Source organism: Rutidosis leptorrhynchoides, chromosome 2 (genome assembly GCF_046630445.1).
Source record: "Rutidosis leptorrhynchoides isolate AG116_Rl617_1_P2 chromosome 2, CSIRO_AGI_Rlap_v1, whole genome shotgun sequence".
Taxonomy (NCBI): Eukaryota; Viridiplantae; Streptophyta; class Magnoliopsida; order Asterales; family Asteraceae; genus Rutidosis; species Rutidosis leptorrhynchoides.
The window spans coordinates 119,128,983-119,147,932 of NC_092334.1; the positions used below are offsets into that span (position 1 = coordinate 119,128,983).

General features: G+C 32.6%; 1 protein-coding gene across 3 annotated transcripts; it reads right to left on the reverse strand.

Moving 5' to 3' along the window:
• Positions 1 to 821: 821 nt before the first annotated feature.
• LOC139891329 (mitochondrial carrier protein CoAc1) lies at positions 822 to 5,183 on the reverse strand. Of its 3 annotated transcripts, none has more exons than XM_071874286.1 (7): positions 4,369 to 5,183; positions 4,179 to 4,264; positions 3,845 to 4,052; positions 3,624 to 3,663; positions 2,949 to 3,133; positions 2,729 to 2,851; positions 822 to 1,251 (listed from the first exon to the last, which is right to left on the reverse strand). In XM_071874286.1, exons 1-7 carry the CDS (start codon positions 4,537 to 4,539, stop codon positions 1,150 to 1,152), a joined length of 915 nt encoding a protein of 304 aa, XP_071730387.1. In that variant the 5' UTR covers positions 4,540 to 5,183; the 3' UTR covers positions 822 to 1,149. The 3 variants fall into 3 exon arrangements, with proteins under 3 accessions (XP_071730387.1, XP_071730386.1, XP_071730385.1); XM_071874285.1 differs by having other exon boundaries at positions 3,537 to 3,663; XM_071874284.1 differs by having other exon boundaries at positions 3,531 to 3,663.
• Between the last annotated feature and the right edge of the window lie 13,767 nt (positions 5,184 to 18,950).

Below are 18,950 nucleotides of genomic sequence, written 5' to 3' on the forward strand. Positions count from 1 at the left end.
CAAAATAGATCAAAACTTTTTTTTTAACTCGCATTCAAAACGAAGCCCCCGTCGCGAAGGGAGGCCTCCACAACTAGTTACCATATTAACTATTAGACAAAACTTATGAATAGTACCAGGGGTATTTTCATCTTTTCACTTTTTTTTTTGTTTTTTTTTCCCTTCTTTCTTTCCAGTAACACCACAAAAGCCCCTCACACTTTGTTCAAAAATTAAAATCGACCCCCAACACAGGGGGTTAAACCGTCAAATCAAAATTTTCATAAAATATCTTAAATAAACTCCACTCAAATATTTAACAGGTCATATCTTCTCGCTCGCAACGAGTTAAATTTTTCCGACACCATCCTTAAACTCGAAATAATTTTATAAACACAATGTCACTAATTATACGCAAAACGGACACTTTTAAAAAAACTATAAATATTTAGAGTACTTTTCATATATATGTTGATTTTTCACTCGCAAGCTCCGTAACTAAACACAATAAAATACATTAAAAATCGAACCCGGCGTGAAAAGAGGGTTCGAAAACTAGTTATATAGTAATTCTCATAGTGTAACTGTTTCATTTTAGTACGGTACAAGTAAGTAAGCATCGGAAAGATATTTCTTGTTGGGTCGCAAATATCTGAAAACGTGCTTTACTTACTTGTGCGGTACAAGTAAAATATTGAGGTAGTCACTTGTTTTCGTGATAGATGGATGGGTCCGCACGTGTGATGTACTGGGTGGGTGACAAATCATTTACTTCCAGAACATTCTCAATTAAACCAACACACATTTCAAATAAATAAAAATAAAAAAATTCACACACACAATAATCAATTTCTTTTCTAACTAAATATAGAATTTTTAAAGCCCAGAACAAACTTAAAGCTATAACTAATGAAGTAAATGAACTAGACCTCCTTGAATGCAGAGTCTAAAACACTATTACATTTGTATATATATGCAATACAATGCCTGTAAATTTTGTCATTTCATAGTTTACAAGTATGGATGTTGTCACTAAACATAATTTTAAAGAAGAATCTAAAACCTAATACGGAGTGCAAGTTAACAGAAGGTAATTGAAACCGCGAGATTTGAAGCCTTTTAAACCCCAATGAGTATAATAGCCAAATCTTAGGGCAATGTGTTGATAAGTTATGCAGCAGTGACTGATTGTGTTTTCTGTCGAGGAGGTATGCGGAGCCATGACTTCATCATGTCATATGCGGTGAAACCAATTGCAACCGAAGGAACAATCTGCAAACAATTATTGAAACATTGTTAATATGTCAGAAATCAAGATCATTTCATTAGTTTTATTTATTATTTGTGATGAAAGGCAAAGAATTTTATAGAAATGAAAGGGACTAGTAATAAGAAGCTGGAATGTACAACGAAAGTAAGGCATTACTTCAACCTTAACGAAAACAACCCCAAACGACACGACACGACACTGCAATACATGACAACACAACATAACGGACCCAAAATATACAACCTAAAAGAGATTTCCGACAAGACCCCGAATAAGTGGGGTTTAGTTACGGGTGTCACTAGTTAAAAGCTCAAAAGAAATTTACACTATGCAATGGTGTCACTAAAAGACATTACACTATCCATTGGTATCACTAGTTAAAACCCTAAAAAAAAAAAAATCCACTGCATCACGTATTTCACTGGTAGCTCGTGCTACCACTGGCAAAGCATTAGATCCGCCCTTACCCCGAATAAACTACCACGAAACTACAACGAAGGAAATATAAACATGATGAACAAGACCACGATTGATTACTTAAAACACTGAACTATCAATCAATCACATGCTATAACGGATGGAATGGGCAGATAAAGTCAGACAAACCTAAATTTTGAGAAAAGCAAGACCCGTAGTTTGGATGGGTCAAAAGTCACCTAAAGGGTATTGTCTATGCGTATAATAACATACCAAATGACTTCATCTAAATAAACTAGAGTGTCAAACTGTCAATGTAACAACATATTCTCAAGAAAACTCTAAAGATTTGACGGATGAACGTTTTAAGAAGACCGTGCCCAACCCATTCTGACTCTGCTTTTCATGAGGGAACAACATTGCAAATCATTGGTTTTTCTCTAACATAGATACCACTATTGTAAAAGGCAGTCGACGAGTCGATTTGAGGACTAGCCCATCTCGACTCGCCCAAAAACGCCTTAAAGTCGGTCAGCGCTACAAATTCGAGTCAAAATCGGTCAAAGTCGGGCCACGTCGGGTCTGAGATTTTTTTAGAAATTAGAATTTCTGCCATATATCTATGTTTAAAATATTTAAGGTTTCTATTTTATATATTTATGTGTAATATATATACATATATATGTATCTGTATATATATGTGTATATATATGTGTGTGTGTGTGTGTTTAAATTATTTTTTACTAAAAGTCAACGTTGTTCAACACCCGACTCGTCACCGTATCGTCCCCCGATGTACCTCAAAAGTCCCGATCGACTAATTCACAACTCGTGACTTTACAATCTTAATAGTTACATGTAATTCGACGGAAGTTGAACAACACCGGAGTTATTTTCATGCAATCTGGCTAACTACGGCATTCACCTTTCTTTTTTTGTGTAGTGCTAAACTACTAACTACTAAGGGAGTCGATGTCATTGTACCCAATTTTTTAATGCATGAAAATTGTACTAATAACACATCGATAAACACATTCCTAGCATTTTTGTTTAGATCATCACCTTTATGTAATTAATACTGAGGCCGGCAAATAATTGCCTCCAACCTTGTTGCGAAACAATCGTGGTAAGCCCCTTCCATGTATTCTTGTGTCTAGCACCACCAGCAGCTTGCATATTTTCAACCTATAAAAAATATAACATCATCAATATTCAACATAATCACAAACTAGAGTAGCTAGATAAGTAAAAGTAAATAAAAAATAAAAATAAAAATAACAACCTGCATCTGTCTTCTAACAACATCTAAAGGGTACGTAAAGGTTTGACCAAGTAAACCAGCCAATGCACCACACGAAAGACGTATCATGATCGATCGCTGTTGTTCCTCGGAAACACGCCTCTTCAGTTCTTCATATATGTAGAATTTCAAACCAGCATACGGCAGAATACCAATAAGAGTTGGACCTGGTTGAATGTAAAAACAAATAAATATTACGATAGATATAGAAGCCGATTAATACAGTTTATAGACACAATATAGATTATCAAAGATCTAAAAACTAGAGGCATACAAAGATCCCAAATGTAACCAAGCTAAACATCCACGTAGTTCTTGGTGCAGGGTGATTTTTATTTTATCAAATTTGACTTTGACCGGCATTTGACCAATTTTGACCAAGTTTAGACCGATTTACCGAATTTTGACCGATATTGTGAATAATCCCGAGTTTTGATCGAGTTTGACCAAGTTTGATCGAGCACTCCCAGTGCTGCATAAACCGTCAACCGAGTACTCACCCAGTAATTCCGAGTTCTTCAACATGTACTATTAGTAAAAATTTTAAAGATGATATATACATACCTACACCTCGATACAAGGCACGCATCCCACCCTCTCTGTAAACGCTTTGCAACACATTTCTAATGCCACTGTAGCGAGTTTGCGTAATCATACTCTTAGAAGAATTCCCCAAACTTGGTTTTTCATCCCCGACCTACAAGAAAATATAGAAATACCGTATGAAACATATTCCTGTAATAACATGAAAAACAGCGTAACAACCTTAATAATGTCAGAGTCGAAACATGCTTCATGAACTCATATAAGTAAAAATCTTTTATATAGACACACTTAGACAAAAAAATCACAAAGATGTATGTTGTATAATAACTCACTTGATATGCAAGTTTGGTGCGAGCCAAATCAAGGGGATATGTACATAAGACAGCAGTCCCTCCAGCCGCCGAACCAGCTAAAAGATCAACAACGGGCCCCGTTCCTAAAACAGTGTAGTTGTCCAATATCCAACATCGGTATTGCTCGTATGTCATGAAATGTAATGCGGCATATGGAACTATTCGAAGAACACTAGCACCATTTCCTCTGCATGAACGAAAAAAAAATCGAGTCAGACATCAACATTCTATTATAAATATAATAGTCAATAGTCAAATAGTCAATAGTCAATAGTCAAATAGTCAATAGTCAAATAGCAAGTCGAAGTCATACTTATAAAATCCTGGAAGCCCTTCATGCTTTAATAGCCTTTTAAGCGACTGATAGACTCCAATCGAATGAAAGCCCTGCGTTCGTGTCTACATATCCGAATAAAGATATTTTCAGTATCAAATTATATTACATTGTAAACTACACAATATAGCAATCAATAAACACAAAAAACATCAACCGAAAACTACACCTGCAGTAAGATTTTTATCCTTTCAAGGGGCGCAACAGCCGTTTTAGCAAATGCTCCGGCTGCACCTCCTGCTATTAATTCCTTTACGTACACAGGCAATGTGTCGATAGCCGAACCCTCAACTAACCCGGCCACATTTGTGAACAAAGAGGAACCTTGTGACGAACCCATTTTACAAAAAACAATACTAAATATCAAAATAATACACCAATTTCTTTTTTGTTCTTAGATCCTATGATAAAGTCTTCCTAATATACCTATCCGCCTTGTAATTTGAAATACTCTTTATCCCATCTATTTCTAACAATATCCTTAGCGTAACGCAGCGAAAAACGTCTGAACACACACAGATATACTACGTTTGCCAGACAATCTTTCTCAACAATGACAACAACTATATGCATCAAAAAACACAAATAATACAGAGAACTTGAAAAGTCAACCAAATCAAGTCAATTTTCCATACGGATGTACCTAAAGTTTTCGCCTTTTTTTCAAAATAAGCATCAAAAATCAAACTTAATAAATCACAATTCAAAACCTAATTCAAATTCTCAATATAAAGCTTGAAAATTATGAACCGCAGAAGGGATACCATAAAATAAAGAAATTAACAATACCCAAATCAAATTTCAGAACAAATTGCTGAGATTTGGATTAAATTTGAGTTGCAGATGATGATAAGGAGAGCAGGTATCTTGATGTATTCAATTAAAGATACCCGAATCTCCTTTGAAACGGAAAGTTGTAACCTTTGTTGAAGATTCTTTCAATTGGGAGATATTTGATGCGTAGATCTAGGTTTTCTTGGAAATTAGAAGTTAGGGTTTATATATAAATATATAATAAAAATAAATAAATATAATAATGTTTGCGATTTGGAGGGCTTGAAACGTGAATCGGTCATATGGTTTGAGGCCCTTTATTTGAACACGACTTGTTAATTGTTTGACCATTAACTTCCAATCATGTGCTTTAGCAAAGTGTTTTAAGTTTCTTTCTGCCCAATGGTTCATAAGTTTAACGCTAAGTTTTTTTCTTCGTATTAACGTTACATTAGCACAAATACTTTAACATTCTTTTTTCATTCCTTTCACTAAACACTCACTATCATACACTCTATTTCAAACTTTAACCAATTTAAAATTATTATTTAAATACAATAAATAAATACAAATAACATTTTATTAAATAAAATAAAAACATTACATTATTAAAAATTAAAAACATTACATAATTAAAAAATAAAAGACAATACATAAATAAAAAAACACAATAAATAACGCTAATTGTTTCGAAAAATATAATCATCCGCGAGTGTCCAAATGTGTTCTATCAAATTGTTGCGAAGGACATGATGGCGCTCTTCGATCTCGCATCTCTCAATCCACCCGATCTTGGAGCTCAACTCTCTCCGCCCAAGTACTTTGCAGCATGTTTTCTCGATTTCGGAGATAATCCTCTTCGAGGTCGCATATGTTGTGCGCGTTGTCTTCGGTGATCATGTTGTGAAATATAACACAAGTGTACATGATTCGACGTATTTTATTGATACTAAAAGGTCTTGCTGGGTGTTTTATTATTGCCCAACGACCTTGAAGAACACCAAAAGCCCATTCCACGTCTTTTCTGACGGCTTCTTGAAAAATATTGACGTATGGCCGATGTACGCTTTCGAAAAATATTGAAACTGAGTTGACCAGCTGCATCGTAGCGTTGATCAAAATATTAAAAATAATCGGGTCTCGGTTGAGAATCATATGATAGAATAGCATGGCTATTACGAATAAACAATGACTTACTCATTCGGTATCGATTTCGAAAATAATCACCCGGAAATGTTGGATTATCCGAGAAATAGTCGTTGTACAAACGACTACCGGATTCAATTCGATCTCTTTGTAACCGACGTCTTCTAATAATTGTACGAGAGTTTTGAGCTTCATCTTATTCGTCCATTGCATCAAGTGAATCGAGTAAGTTAAGCGTGTTGTAACCATCTTGAATTAAATCTTCATCGGAATCGCACTCTGCGCTATCACCATCCGTCACCCTCTCGCTCTCGCTTTGAGAATTCAATAAATCATCCATGTCCATTTGATTTTCTTTTGTATTTGTTTGTGAAATATGAATGGAAGGTTTGATATGAGAGTGTGATTTTGTTTGTTTGAAGTGGTATGAATATAGTATTAAGTTGTGTATTAAAAGAAAATAAAAAAATAGCCGTTTGAAATATGAAAGAAAAAACAAAAAAAGCCTTATGGGGCCCACCATAAAGAAGTCATTACCTTCGTTGCAGGAGCCAGTGGCGGATTGCTGGTGATGGTGGTGAGGTGGTGGCGATGGGTAACGGAGCCCGGTAACACACCACTGCATGTGGCCTTAATTTTATTTTCCTTATTTCTTTTTTTAAAAAACATTAAATATAAATATATTAATAATTAAACATGGTACAAAGTAATGTTTGCTTCTTTCACTCGATTTATCTCTTTCCCATTCTCTTCCTTTCCTCACTCTTTCCGCATTTTATCGTAACCTAACCATTTTTATCTTTACCATGTCGGTTGTCCTGGCTTGATTTAACACTACACTCCTTTGATCGATTCCATCACTATTGTCGTCGCCTTTTTACCTTTCCATCAGTTTGCCCTGCTAATTTGCTTTCGGCAGTTTCACCTTCAAGTTTGATCAATTCCTAACGGTGTAATCTAGTATTTGGTTGGTTAGATTATTAGGCATTTTGTGATTTTGGTTTCGTAAGTTTAGATGTAGATATGGGTGATTCCCTTATTACGTTAGTTTTTTTGTTTTAATGGATTGATGGTGTTTAGTTGACGATTTGTATGGGGTTAGGTGGCTCAAGAATTTATGTAGGTTAGTTTGTTTGGTTCCACGTATAACGACCCGTTCTAATTCATCTGGACGAATACATTACATTTGGTTACATCGCGAGGTATTTGACCTCCATATGATACATTTTACAAACATTGCATTCGTTTTTAAAAGATAAACTTTCATTTCATCGAAAGTTGACAGACATGCATACCATTTCATAATATATCCAACTATAAACGACTTAATAATATTCTTGATGAACTCAACGACTCGAATGCATTGTCTTTTGAAATATGTCATGAATGACTCCAAGTAATATCTCTAAAATGAGCAAATGCACAGTGGAAGATTTCTTTAATACCTGAGAATAAACATGCTTTAAAGTGTCAACCAAAAGGTTGGTGAGTTCATTAGTTTATCATAAATAATCATTTCAGATAGTATAATAGACCACAAGATACTCATATTTCGAAAACAATCTGTGCAGGTTTGCTCACTGCTGTAAAATCATTCATACGATATATAAACACCTGGTAATCGACCTTAACAAGATGCATATAGAATATCCCCCGCATACCGGCATTTCGCACGGTCATGCAAAAGCATACAAACAGGCCACTCTTTTAAATATGATGGTTGTGTACACCTCACAAACAGATCATATCTTTTAAAGCTGGCAGTTGTATACCTATTTCGAAGTACTAAAGCAGTTCAAATTCTCTGACTGGGCTTGTGAGTGCCCATAGATCTATCTTTAGGATTCGCGTCAATTAGGAGCTCGGTTTCCTAATTCTTAGATTACCAGACTATAAAAGGGTGATATCCGGTGTACTCGTAACTCAATCGTAGAATGTTTTTAAGTACTTGTGTCTATTTCATAAAACAGTTATAAAAGCAGTTCATGTATTCTCAGTTCAAAAATATATCTCAAAGCATTTAGTAAATCAGTTATAAGAACGGCGCATGTATTCTCAGTTCCAAAAATATAAAGAGTAAAAGGGAATCAAATGAACTCACCTAATGTATTTCGTAGTAAAAATACATATGACTATATTGAACAATGCAGGGTTGGCCTCGGATTCACGAACCTATATCATTCGTATATATATTAAAACATATACATAATTGTGATCGAACAAATATATTATTATTAGTGATGTAATTCATTTATATAATAGATTAATAAGTTTCATTATATATATTTTCATTTTTATATGTAAGTATATTAATATAGTGAAGTTATGTGTATTAAATATATATTCATATATATAAATTTTTTATTTTTATGCTTATAACTTTAATAATGTCATTAATACTTTTATTTTCATAATCGTAATTATCTTAATAATAATGATATAGATAATACTGATAACGATAATAATGATAGTTTTAGTAAAAATAATACTTTTAATAATAATGGTAATTTTTAATAGTTTAATAGAATTTCCAGTAATCATACAGTATTACTAATATTAATGTTTAACTGATAAGTCTATTAAAGATACTTTGTAGTATTAATAATAATAATGGTAATACTAATAATAGTACCTATGTTAATGATAATAATAATATTAATAAAAATACTTTTATTGATTTTTATATAGATAACAATAATAATCCTAACAATATTGATGAATATATAATAATAATAATAATTTTAATCATAATCCTAATAATAATAATAATACTAATAATAATCATAATCATAGTAATAATAATAATAATAATAATACCTATACTAATAACAATGGCAATTCTATAATTTTAATCATAATACATTTAATTGATATTGATAAGGATATTAATAGTAATAATAACAATATTAATGATAATATATTAATAATAACGATAATCTTAATCATAATAATAATACTACTTTTAAAAATACTAAAGATGATAATGCTTCTAATACCTATAAATCTAAACATGATAGTAATAACAATTATAATACCATTAATAACAATAATAATAATATTAATAATGATAATGATAATAATAATAATAAAAATAATAGTAATCATAAATAATAATAACAACATAAAAATTATAATGAAAATAAAACTACCTTCAATAATCCCTTTTGGAAAAAAAAACTGTCCAAAGCTAGGATTAAACCCGCACCCTCTCGTTCACACAAACACTTATAACCATCAATCTGTTTTCAGTTTTTCTTTTTTATATCTTACCCAGTTTTATTTAATCCGTTTGAATTTAATTTCCTCTTTTTCATCTTCCTGAATCAAATCTACCAGAGATCATTGAATCATGACAACTAAATTTTCAATCGATTTTAGAACAATAGTAAGAAACAAACCTCAACCAAAACAAGGTTCTTGATTTAATTAAAACAGGTAATTAAAAAAATTCTGGTCTGCTACAGACCCGTTATGAACTTCGATAGTTCATACCTTGATTTTGTAATTGAAAGCTTTTTAGATGTAACTTACAACATGAAAAGGTTTGCATTTCCCTTCTAGAAACTGACTGCATCAACAATTTAACAAGAATCATTAAAACAATTACGAATTTTGTGATGAACACTTGGGTTGACTTTTTTAATTTGAACTTTGATTCCAAAATTCGAATTCGTTATTAAAAATTGGAAGCTAATATTTTCCAGATAGTTTTCATAGAGGATTTCTAACAACTCCTCATTATTACATTTTGAAAATACATTCGAATTCGAGGTATTGATTGAATGACACCATAACAGAGCAGGCGAGCTGTAGATGTTTGATTTTTTTTTTTTCGTTTTTGGTTCACAATTGCAGCCATGTATAATTATAATATGATATCTAATAATTACTACAGAGTTAAGATTCGTTTGCCTTTGTTTTATAGTTATGATTGGGTCGACAGGATTTTCAATCGTACAGATATTAAGGGAAAAAAATAGAATGACTTTAAACATAATATTACTAATTGATTTAGATATGTAATCAATTTTGGACAGAAGCAAAATTTAGATACATCGTGATAGTGAAGTGAAACTGAATCTGTAATATATGCGATATATATATCAGTATTTATATTCTGTATATATAATTAGTATTAATAATAATATTAATAATAATAATAATAATTACATGAATAATAATAATAATAATAATAATCTTACCAACAATGATAATAATAATTATTAATAACAATATTATAAATGATATTACTAATGATAATAATCATAAATTGTGTTATTTTTATATTAATATTTATAATATTAATAATGATTTAAAAAAAACTAATAATAATAATAATAATAATAATAATAATAATAATCATAATGATAGCTAAATTCATAATTTTCCTATTAATCATGATAACAATAATATTGGTGATATAACAGATTAAATGTATAAATTTTCATATATCTATTATATATTGAAACTAATAATATAACTAATACATATATTAATATTAATATTAATAAAAATAATGAAAATAATAGTAAAGTTAGTATAACAACTACATTTTTACTTGTAATTACATACATTAACATATATATTATTAATTACGTAATATTTAATAATTATTTAATATGTTATATAATAACTTTTATTGATTCTTTATTATTTATAAATTTTATATATAGATTACAGTATACGTATATTGATAATTATCTATAGAAATCATATATTTAAATATAGGTTCATTCTAAGTACAACTTAATTATTTTATGTCCTATTTTACATATTTAATTTTAATGTTTAAATTATATTTTAAAATTTCAAATTATTACATATATACTTACATTTATATATATACATATTTAGTTACAAACAATTGTTCGTGAATCGTCGGGATTAGTAAAAGGTTACTGAATTCATGAAGCAGTTCAAAAATTTGGAGACTCAATGAAATGTTCCATTCATATTGATTATAAACGTTCCATATTAATTGATTTCGTTGCGAGGTTTTGACCTCTATATGAGACGTTTTTCAAAGACTACATTCGTTTTTAAAACAAACCATAACCTTTATTTTATCGACATTGTTAAAAGGATACCACCTAGATTATCAGAAATGATAATCTAAAAATATCATACTTACACATTACCAATACATATTGGTTTACAATATTAATATGTTACAACAAAGTAAATCTCGAATGCAGTTTTAAACAATATTATACAAGCATGCTGACATCAAATCTTGTCCATATATTAGCATGCAACAGCGGAAGCTCTTAATAATCACCTGAGAATAAACATGCTTTAAACGTCAACAAAAATGTTGGTGAGTTATAGGTTTAACCTATATATCAAATTGTAATAATAGACCACAAGATTTCATCTTTCAATAACATGCAATCTGCATAAAAATCATTCGTATGGTTGAACACCTGGTAACCGACATTAACAAATGCATCTAGAATATCCCCATATATAAATATCGAAGTACTAAAGCTGTTCAAATTCTCTGACTGGGGCTTGTCAATGGCCCATAGATCTATCTTGAGGATTCGCGTCAATTGGTGGCAATTATAATAAACACCAATTCATAGGTTACCAAGTTCAACAAGGGCGATATCCGGTATAACAATTCAACATAGAATTTAGTTTCAATACTTGTGTCTATTTTGTAAATCATTTTCAAAACTACATGTATTCTCATCCCAAAATAGTAGCTTTCTAAAAGTGGGACTATAACTCACTTTCACAGATTTTTACTATGTCGGGAAGTAAGACTTGGCCACTGGTCGATTCACGAACCTATAACAAATATGTACATATATATCAAAGTATGTTCAAAATATATTTACAACATTTTTAATATGTTTTGCTTGATTTAAGTTTATTAAGTCAGCTGTCCTTGTTAGTAATCTACAACTAGTTGTCCACAGTTAGATGTACAGAAAATAAAGCAATATATATTATCTCGAATCAATCCACGACCTCGTGTATACAAGCCTCAGGCTAGATCACAACTCAAAGTATATATAATATTTTGGAATCAACCTCAACCCTGTATAGCTAACACCAACATTACTGCATATAGAGTGTCTATGGTTGTTCCGAAATATATATATAGATGGGTCGATATGATATGTCAAAACATTGTATTCGTGTCTATGGTATCTCAAGATTACATAATATATTAGAATACATGTATAATACAATATGAGTTAGCTAGGATATGATTAATATAGATTTGTTACCAATTTTCACGTAGTTACAACAAGAAAATTATCCAATCTTGTTTTACCCATAACTTCTTCGTTTTAAATCCCTTTTGAGTGATTCAAGTTGCTATGGTTTCATATTGAACTTAAGTTTATGAATCTAAATAGAAAAAGTATAAGTTTATAGTCTGAAATACAGGTTACAAGTCGTTTTTGTAAAGGTAGTCATTTTAGTCGAAAGAACGACGTCTAGATGACCATTTTGGAAAACATACTTTCACTTTGAGTTTAACCATGATTTTTGGATATAGTTTCATGTTCATAAGAAAAATCATTTTCCCAGAAGAACACCTTTAAAATCAAAGTATATATTAGTTTTTAATTAACTAACCCAAAACAGCCCGCAGTGTTACTACGACGGCGTATATCCGGTTTTACGGTGTTTTCCGTGTTTTCAGGTTTTAAATCATTAAGTTAGCATATCATATAGATATAGAACATGTGTTTAGTTGATTTTAAAAGTCAAGTTAGAAGGATTAACTTTTGTTTGTGAACAAGTTTAGAATTAACTAAACTATGTTCTAGTGATTACAAGTTTAAAAACCTTCGAATAAGGTAGTTATATATATATGAATCGAATGATGTTATGAACATCATTACTACCTCAGGTTTTGTGGATAAACCTACTGGAAATGATAAAAATAGATCTAGCTTCAAAGGATCCTTGGATGGCTTGAAAGTTCTTGAAGCAAAATCATGACACGAAAACAAGTTCAAGTAAGATTTTCACTCGAAATAAGATTATTAAAGTTATAGAAATTGAATCAAAGTTTGAATATGAGTATTACCTTATATTAGAAAGATATATTACTGTAAATAAGAAAGATTTCTTGAGGTTGGATGATCACTCAAAGTGGATTTGCAAGATTGGAAGTAAGCTAGCAAACTTGGGAGTGTTGTTGGTGTGTTCTTGAGTAGTTGTTTTATAACTTGGTTTATGTATGGATTTATGAACTAGATTGAGCTAGATTTTGTTGAAGATGATGAAGAAAACTTAGAACAAAGGAAGAACACTTGAGAGAGAGTAATTTGATTCAAGAAAATTGCAAAGTGAATGTGTTTGTGAGAGTACTACTTCACGTGAATTTGGAGTTCCCATATAGGCTCCATTAGTTTGTAATTTTGTGAGATATTTCATGCTAGAAGTTAAATGATGGTTCCCACATGGTTAGGTGACTCACAAGGGCTGCTAAGAGCTGATCATTGAAGTGTATATACCAATAGTAAATACATTTAGAAGCTAGGTATTGTTTCAAGTACGAATACGGGTGTATACGAGTAGAATTGTTGATGAAAATGAACGAGGATGTAATTGTAAGCATTTTTTTTAAGTAGAAGTACTTAGATAAGTGTCTTGAAGTCTTTCAAAAGTGTATGAATACATATTAAAACACTACATGTATAGGCATTTTAACTGAGTCATTAAGTCATCGTTAGTCGTTACATGTAAATGTTGATTTGAAACCTTTAAGTTAACGCTCTTGTTAAATGTTGTTAACCCAATGTTTATTATATCTAATGAGATGTTAAATTATTATATTATCATGATATTATGATATATTAATATATCTTAATATGATATATATATACATTTAAATGTCGTTACAACGATAATCGTTACATATATGTCTCGTTTCGAAATCCTTAAGTTAGTGGTCTTGTTTTTACATATGTAGTTCATTGTTAATATACTTAATGATATGTTTACTTATAATTTATCATATTTATATATAGTGTAACAATATCTTAAAATGATTCATATGTAATTAGTAAAACGTTGTTATAACGATAATCGTTATACATATCGTTTTCAAGTTTCTTAATTCAATAGTCTAATTTTTATGTATATAACTCATTGTTAAAATACCTAATGAGATACTTACTTATTATAATATCATGTTAACTATATATATATATCCATTTCTCTAAGTACCATTTCTCTCATATCTCTAAATTTTGGTAACCAAATTCTTTCAGCCCTATATCGGGTTCCGTCTTCCCGAATATTAAGATGCTTCTCCGATCCTTTGGGTATTTCATCCTTTAAGTTTCCCTCTTTTAAAACTCCTTGTTGCACCTCTTTTATTTGAGTAGTAAGGTTAGTGTGAATCATTATATTCATAGCTTTTACTCGAATGGGTTCTCTGTCCTTTCTGCTCAAAGCGTCGGCTACCACATTTGCCTTCCCCGGGTGGTAACGAATCTCAAAGTCGTAATCATTCAACAATTCAATCCATTTGCGCTGCCTCATGTTCAGTTGTTTCTGATTAAATATGCGTTGAAGACTTTTATGGTCGGTATATATAATACTTTTGACCCCATATAAGTAGTGCCTCCAAGTCTTTAATGCAAAAACAACCGTGCCTAATTTCAAATCATGCATCGTATAATTATGCTCGTGAATCTTCAATTGTCTAGATGCATAAGCAATTACTTTCGTTCGTTGCATTAATACACAACTGAGACCTTCCTTTGAGGCGTCACAATATATCACAAATCATCATTCCCTTCAGGCAATGACAATATATGTGCCGTAGTTAACTTTTTCTTCAACAATTGAAACGCTTTCTCCTGCTCATCCCTCCATTCAAATTTCTTCCCTTTATGCGTTAACGCAGTCAAACGTTTTGCTATTTTGAAAAAATCTTGGATGAACCTTCTGTAGTAACCAGCCAGTCCTAAAAATTGGCGTATATGCTTCGGAGTTTTCGGAGTTTCCCACTTTTCAACGGTTTCAATCTTTGCTGGATCCACCTGAATACCTTCTTTGTTCACTATGTGACCGAGGAATTGAACTTCTTCCAACCAAAATGCACACTTTGAAAACTTAGCGTACAGTTTTTCTTTCCTTAACAACTCTAGCACTTTTCTCAAATGTTCTTCGTGCTCTTGATCATTCTTCGAGTAAATAAGTATGTCATCGATGAAAACAATGACAAACTTGTCAAGATATGGCCCACACACTCGGTTCATGAGGTCCATGAACACAGCTGGTGCGTTAGTCAATCCAAACGGCATAACCATAAACTCATAATGACCGTAACGTGTCCTAAAAGCAGTCTTTAGAATATCATCCTCCTTCACCCGCATTTGATGATACCCAGAATGTAAATCAATCTTCGAATAAACTGTCAAGCCTTGTAGTTGATCAAATAAATCGTCGATTCTCGGTAGTGGGTAGCGGTTCTTGATGGTAAGTTTGTTCAACTCTCGGTAGTCGATACACAACCTAAATGTACCATCATTTTTCTTGACAAACAAAACAGGAGCTCCCCATGGTGATGTACTTGGTCGAATGAAACCACGCTCTAAAAGTTCCTGTAACTGACTTTGTAATTCTTTCATTTTACTGGGTGCGAGTCTGTATGGAGCACGAGCTATTGGTGCAGCTCCTGGTACAAGGTATATTTGAAATTCAATGGATCGATGTGGGGGTAATCCCGGTAATTATTTCGGAAATACATCGAGAAATTCTTTTGCGACGGAAACATCACTGATGTTCTTTTCTTCAGGTTTAACTTCCTCGATGTGTGCTAGAATGACATAACAACCTTTTCTTATTAGTTTTTGCGCCTTCATACTACTAATAAGATTTAATTTCGCGTTATTCTTTTCTCCGTACACCATTAAAGGTTTTCCTTTTTCACGCACAATGCGAATCGCATTTTTGTAACAAATGACTTCTGCACTCACCTTTTTCAACCAGTCCATGCCAATTATTACATCAAAACTCCCTAACTCGACTGGTATTAAATCAATTTTAAATGTTTCGTCAACCAGTTTAATTTCTCTATCCTGACATACTTTATCTGCTGTAATTAGTTTACGGTTTGCTAATTCGAGTAAAAATTTACTATCCAAAGGCGTCAATGGGCAACTTAATTTAGCATAAAAATCTCTACTCATATAGCTTCTATCCGCACCCGAATCAAATAAAACATAAGCATATTTATCGTCAATAAGAAACGTACCCGTAACAAGCTTCGGGTCTTCCTGCGCTTCTGCCGAATTAATGTTGAAGAGTCGTCCACAGCCTTTCCCATTATTATTCCCTTGATTAGGGCATGCTTTGCTGAAATGACCCGGCTTTTCGCATCCGTAACATATAATGGAATTATTTGTTCTGTTATTTTTGTATGCCTTTGGTCCATAGACATCACACTTCGTTACACTATGTCCTGTTCTATTACACTTGGTATACACTACTACACAGAACTTATCTGGATGAAACCCTCCACACTTTAGACATTTATTGTTCTGATTGTTGTTGCCATTATTTTTATTGATTTGGTTGTTGTTGAGATTACTATTGTTGTTGGAACGGTTGTTATAGTTGTTGTTATTGGGACGTTTGTTGTAGTTATTGTTAGGATTGCGGTTATTATTGCGATTGTTGTTGCGGTTGTTGGGATAGTTGTTGCGATTGTTATTGTTGTTGTACTGGTGATTCTTGTCATCGTTTTCCTCCCACTTCCTCTTGAGTTGTTTTGTGTTGGCTTCTTCGACCGCCTGTTCTTTAATTCTTCCCTCAATCTGATTTATGAGTTTATGAGCCATTCGACTTGCCTTTTGTATGGAAGTGGGCTCGTGTGAACTCACATCTTCTTGAATCCTTACTGGTAACCCTTTTATAAATGCGTCGATCTTCTCCTCTTCATCCTCGGACGTTCCTGGACATAATAGGCACAACTCTGTAAATCGTCGTTCATATGTGGTAATGTCGAACCCTTGTGTTCGTAAATCTCTAAGCTCTACCTTGAGCTTATTGACTTCGTTTCTAGGACGATACTGCTCGTTCATCAGTTGCTTGAATGCCGACCACGGTAGTGCGTAAGCAACATTTTGTCCTACCTGTTCAAGATAGGTGTTCCACCACGTTAACGCAGTACCTGTGAAGGTATGCGTAGCGTACTTAACTTTGTCCTCTTCAGTACACTTACTTATGGCAAACACCGATTCGACCTTCTCGGTCCACCGTTTCAATCCAATTGGTCCTTCGGTTCCATCAAATTCCAAAGGTTTGCAGGCAGTGAATTCTTTGTAAGAGCATCCTACACGATTTCTTGTGGAATTATTTCCACTGCTAGATCCAGAGTTATTGTTATTTTGCATCGCAGCCTGTACTGCGGCTATGTTTGCTGCAAGGAAAATACGGAAGTCTTCCTCACTCATGTTTAAATTCTGACGAGTTGCCGGTGCCATTTCCTTCAAAAATAGCCCAAAGAATTTAAGTTAATCATATAGAATTTTAAGAGTAGTCAATAGTATTTCGTAGCATAGTGTGAAATCATTTATAAAAGCTTTTTCTTCATATTAGCGTTTTATAGTTTTAATTCGGGTAGTACCTACCCGTTAAGTTCATACTTAGTAGCTAATATACAATTCAACTACTACAATTCGATATGAAAAAACTGATTATAATAAAATTTCGCGTTCAAATTTTATACAAAATTTTACAAACTTACAATACCGCTATTATACATATAAGATGAAATATAGCACATAATAACTTTGGTACTCGGCAGCTATAAAGGCAATTCTAGTTAATACGCAAGTTGTTCAGTAAAAGAAATAAAGACACGTAATTCATAAGTCCAGAAACAAGTCATGCATTCAGGTTTTACTAAGACGACTTCCCATCCTTGATCTTGTGAAAAGTAACCGTTATGACCATTAGCTAGGCAGCATGTTGTCATGTCGTCAAAAGGACGAGGGTTTCATAATGCCCAACAGCCTCGTAGCAATCTAAAAACCTTGTTTCTTACCCCAACTACTAAGTCCGTCACTTGTGGGAAGGTTTTATTTAAAAGTTGTAATCCGATGTTCTTTTTCTCATTTTGGTAAGAAGCGAACATTACTAACCAAAAAGTATAACATGCTTCTTTATGTTGCATGTTAGAAGCTCTTTCTAACTCACGAAATCCTATGCTGGGATATGTTGAGTCAAAATAGATTCTTAACCCGTAGCGTAAAATTGCATTTGGGTTCCCCGCATTTAACGCTTTAAAGAAAACACGGCGTAACTTACGGTCTCCCCAATGTGATATACCCCACCTATCAAAGGAAATCCTTGAAACAACCCAACCCGTATTCCATACGATAATTTTTTATTTTTTTTTTAAAATAATACACATTTACGCGCCAATTAAATATGTAAACCATTCTACACGTTTCATTAAAACATACAACAAGTTTAGTGTTTACAAAAGGCACAAAGGCCATTAACGAATGTGATACAAGTTTGACCAATACAAAAATGATAGTTTTAAACCAAACAACACATCGAGCATGGTTTGGGACTAAACTACCCAAAACGCTAGGCCAACTTCCAAAAGCTCCAACATAACATCATCAGGGGACACCTAGTGCCCAACAACCCCCTTGCCCTTGTCCACGCCTGCATCTAAAAAGATAAACAACGAGAGGGGTAAGCTAATGCTTAGTGAGTGCAACAATTATACGTTTACATATACAACCTACTTACTTGCAATCACTTACGCATTTACCGCATACATGCTAGCATTATAAGTAATCATACCATCACAAGTATAACACTAAACCTTCCACC

Bases quoted from the DNA above. Each gene is read 5' to 3' on its own strand.
- LOC139891329 (XM_071874284.1), bottom strand. From the start codon at position 4,539: ATGGGTTCGTCACAAGGTTCCTCTTTGTTCACAAATGTGGCCGGGTTA. The intron at 4,265-4,368 runs GTGTAGTTTTCG...TCGGATATGTAG, and splicing joins GGATAAAAATCTTACTGCAG to ACACGAACGCAGGGCTTTCA. The intron at 2,852-2,948 runs GTTGTTATTTTT...TATTTTTTATAG, and splicing joins TTGTTAGAAGACAGATGCAG to GTTGAAAATATGCAAGCTGC.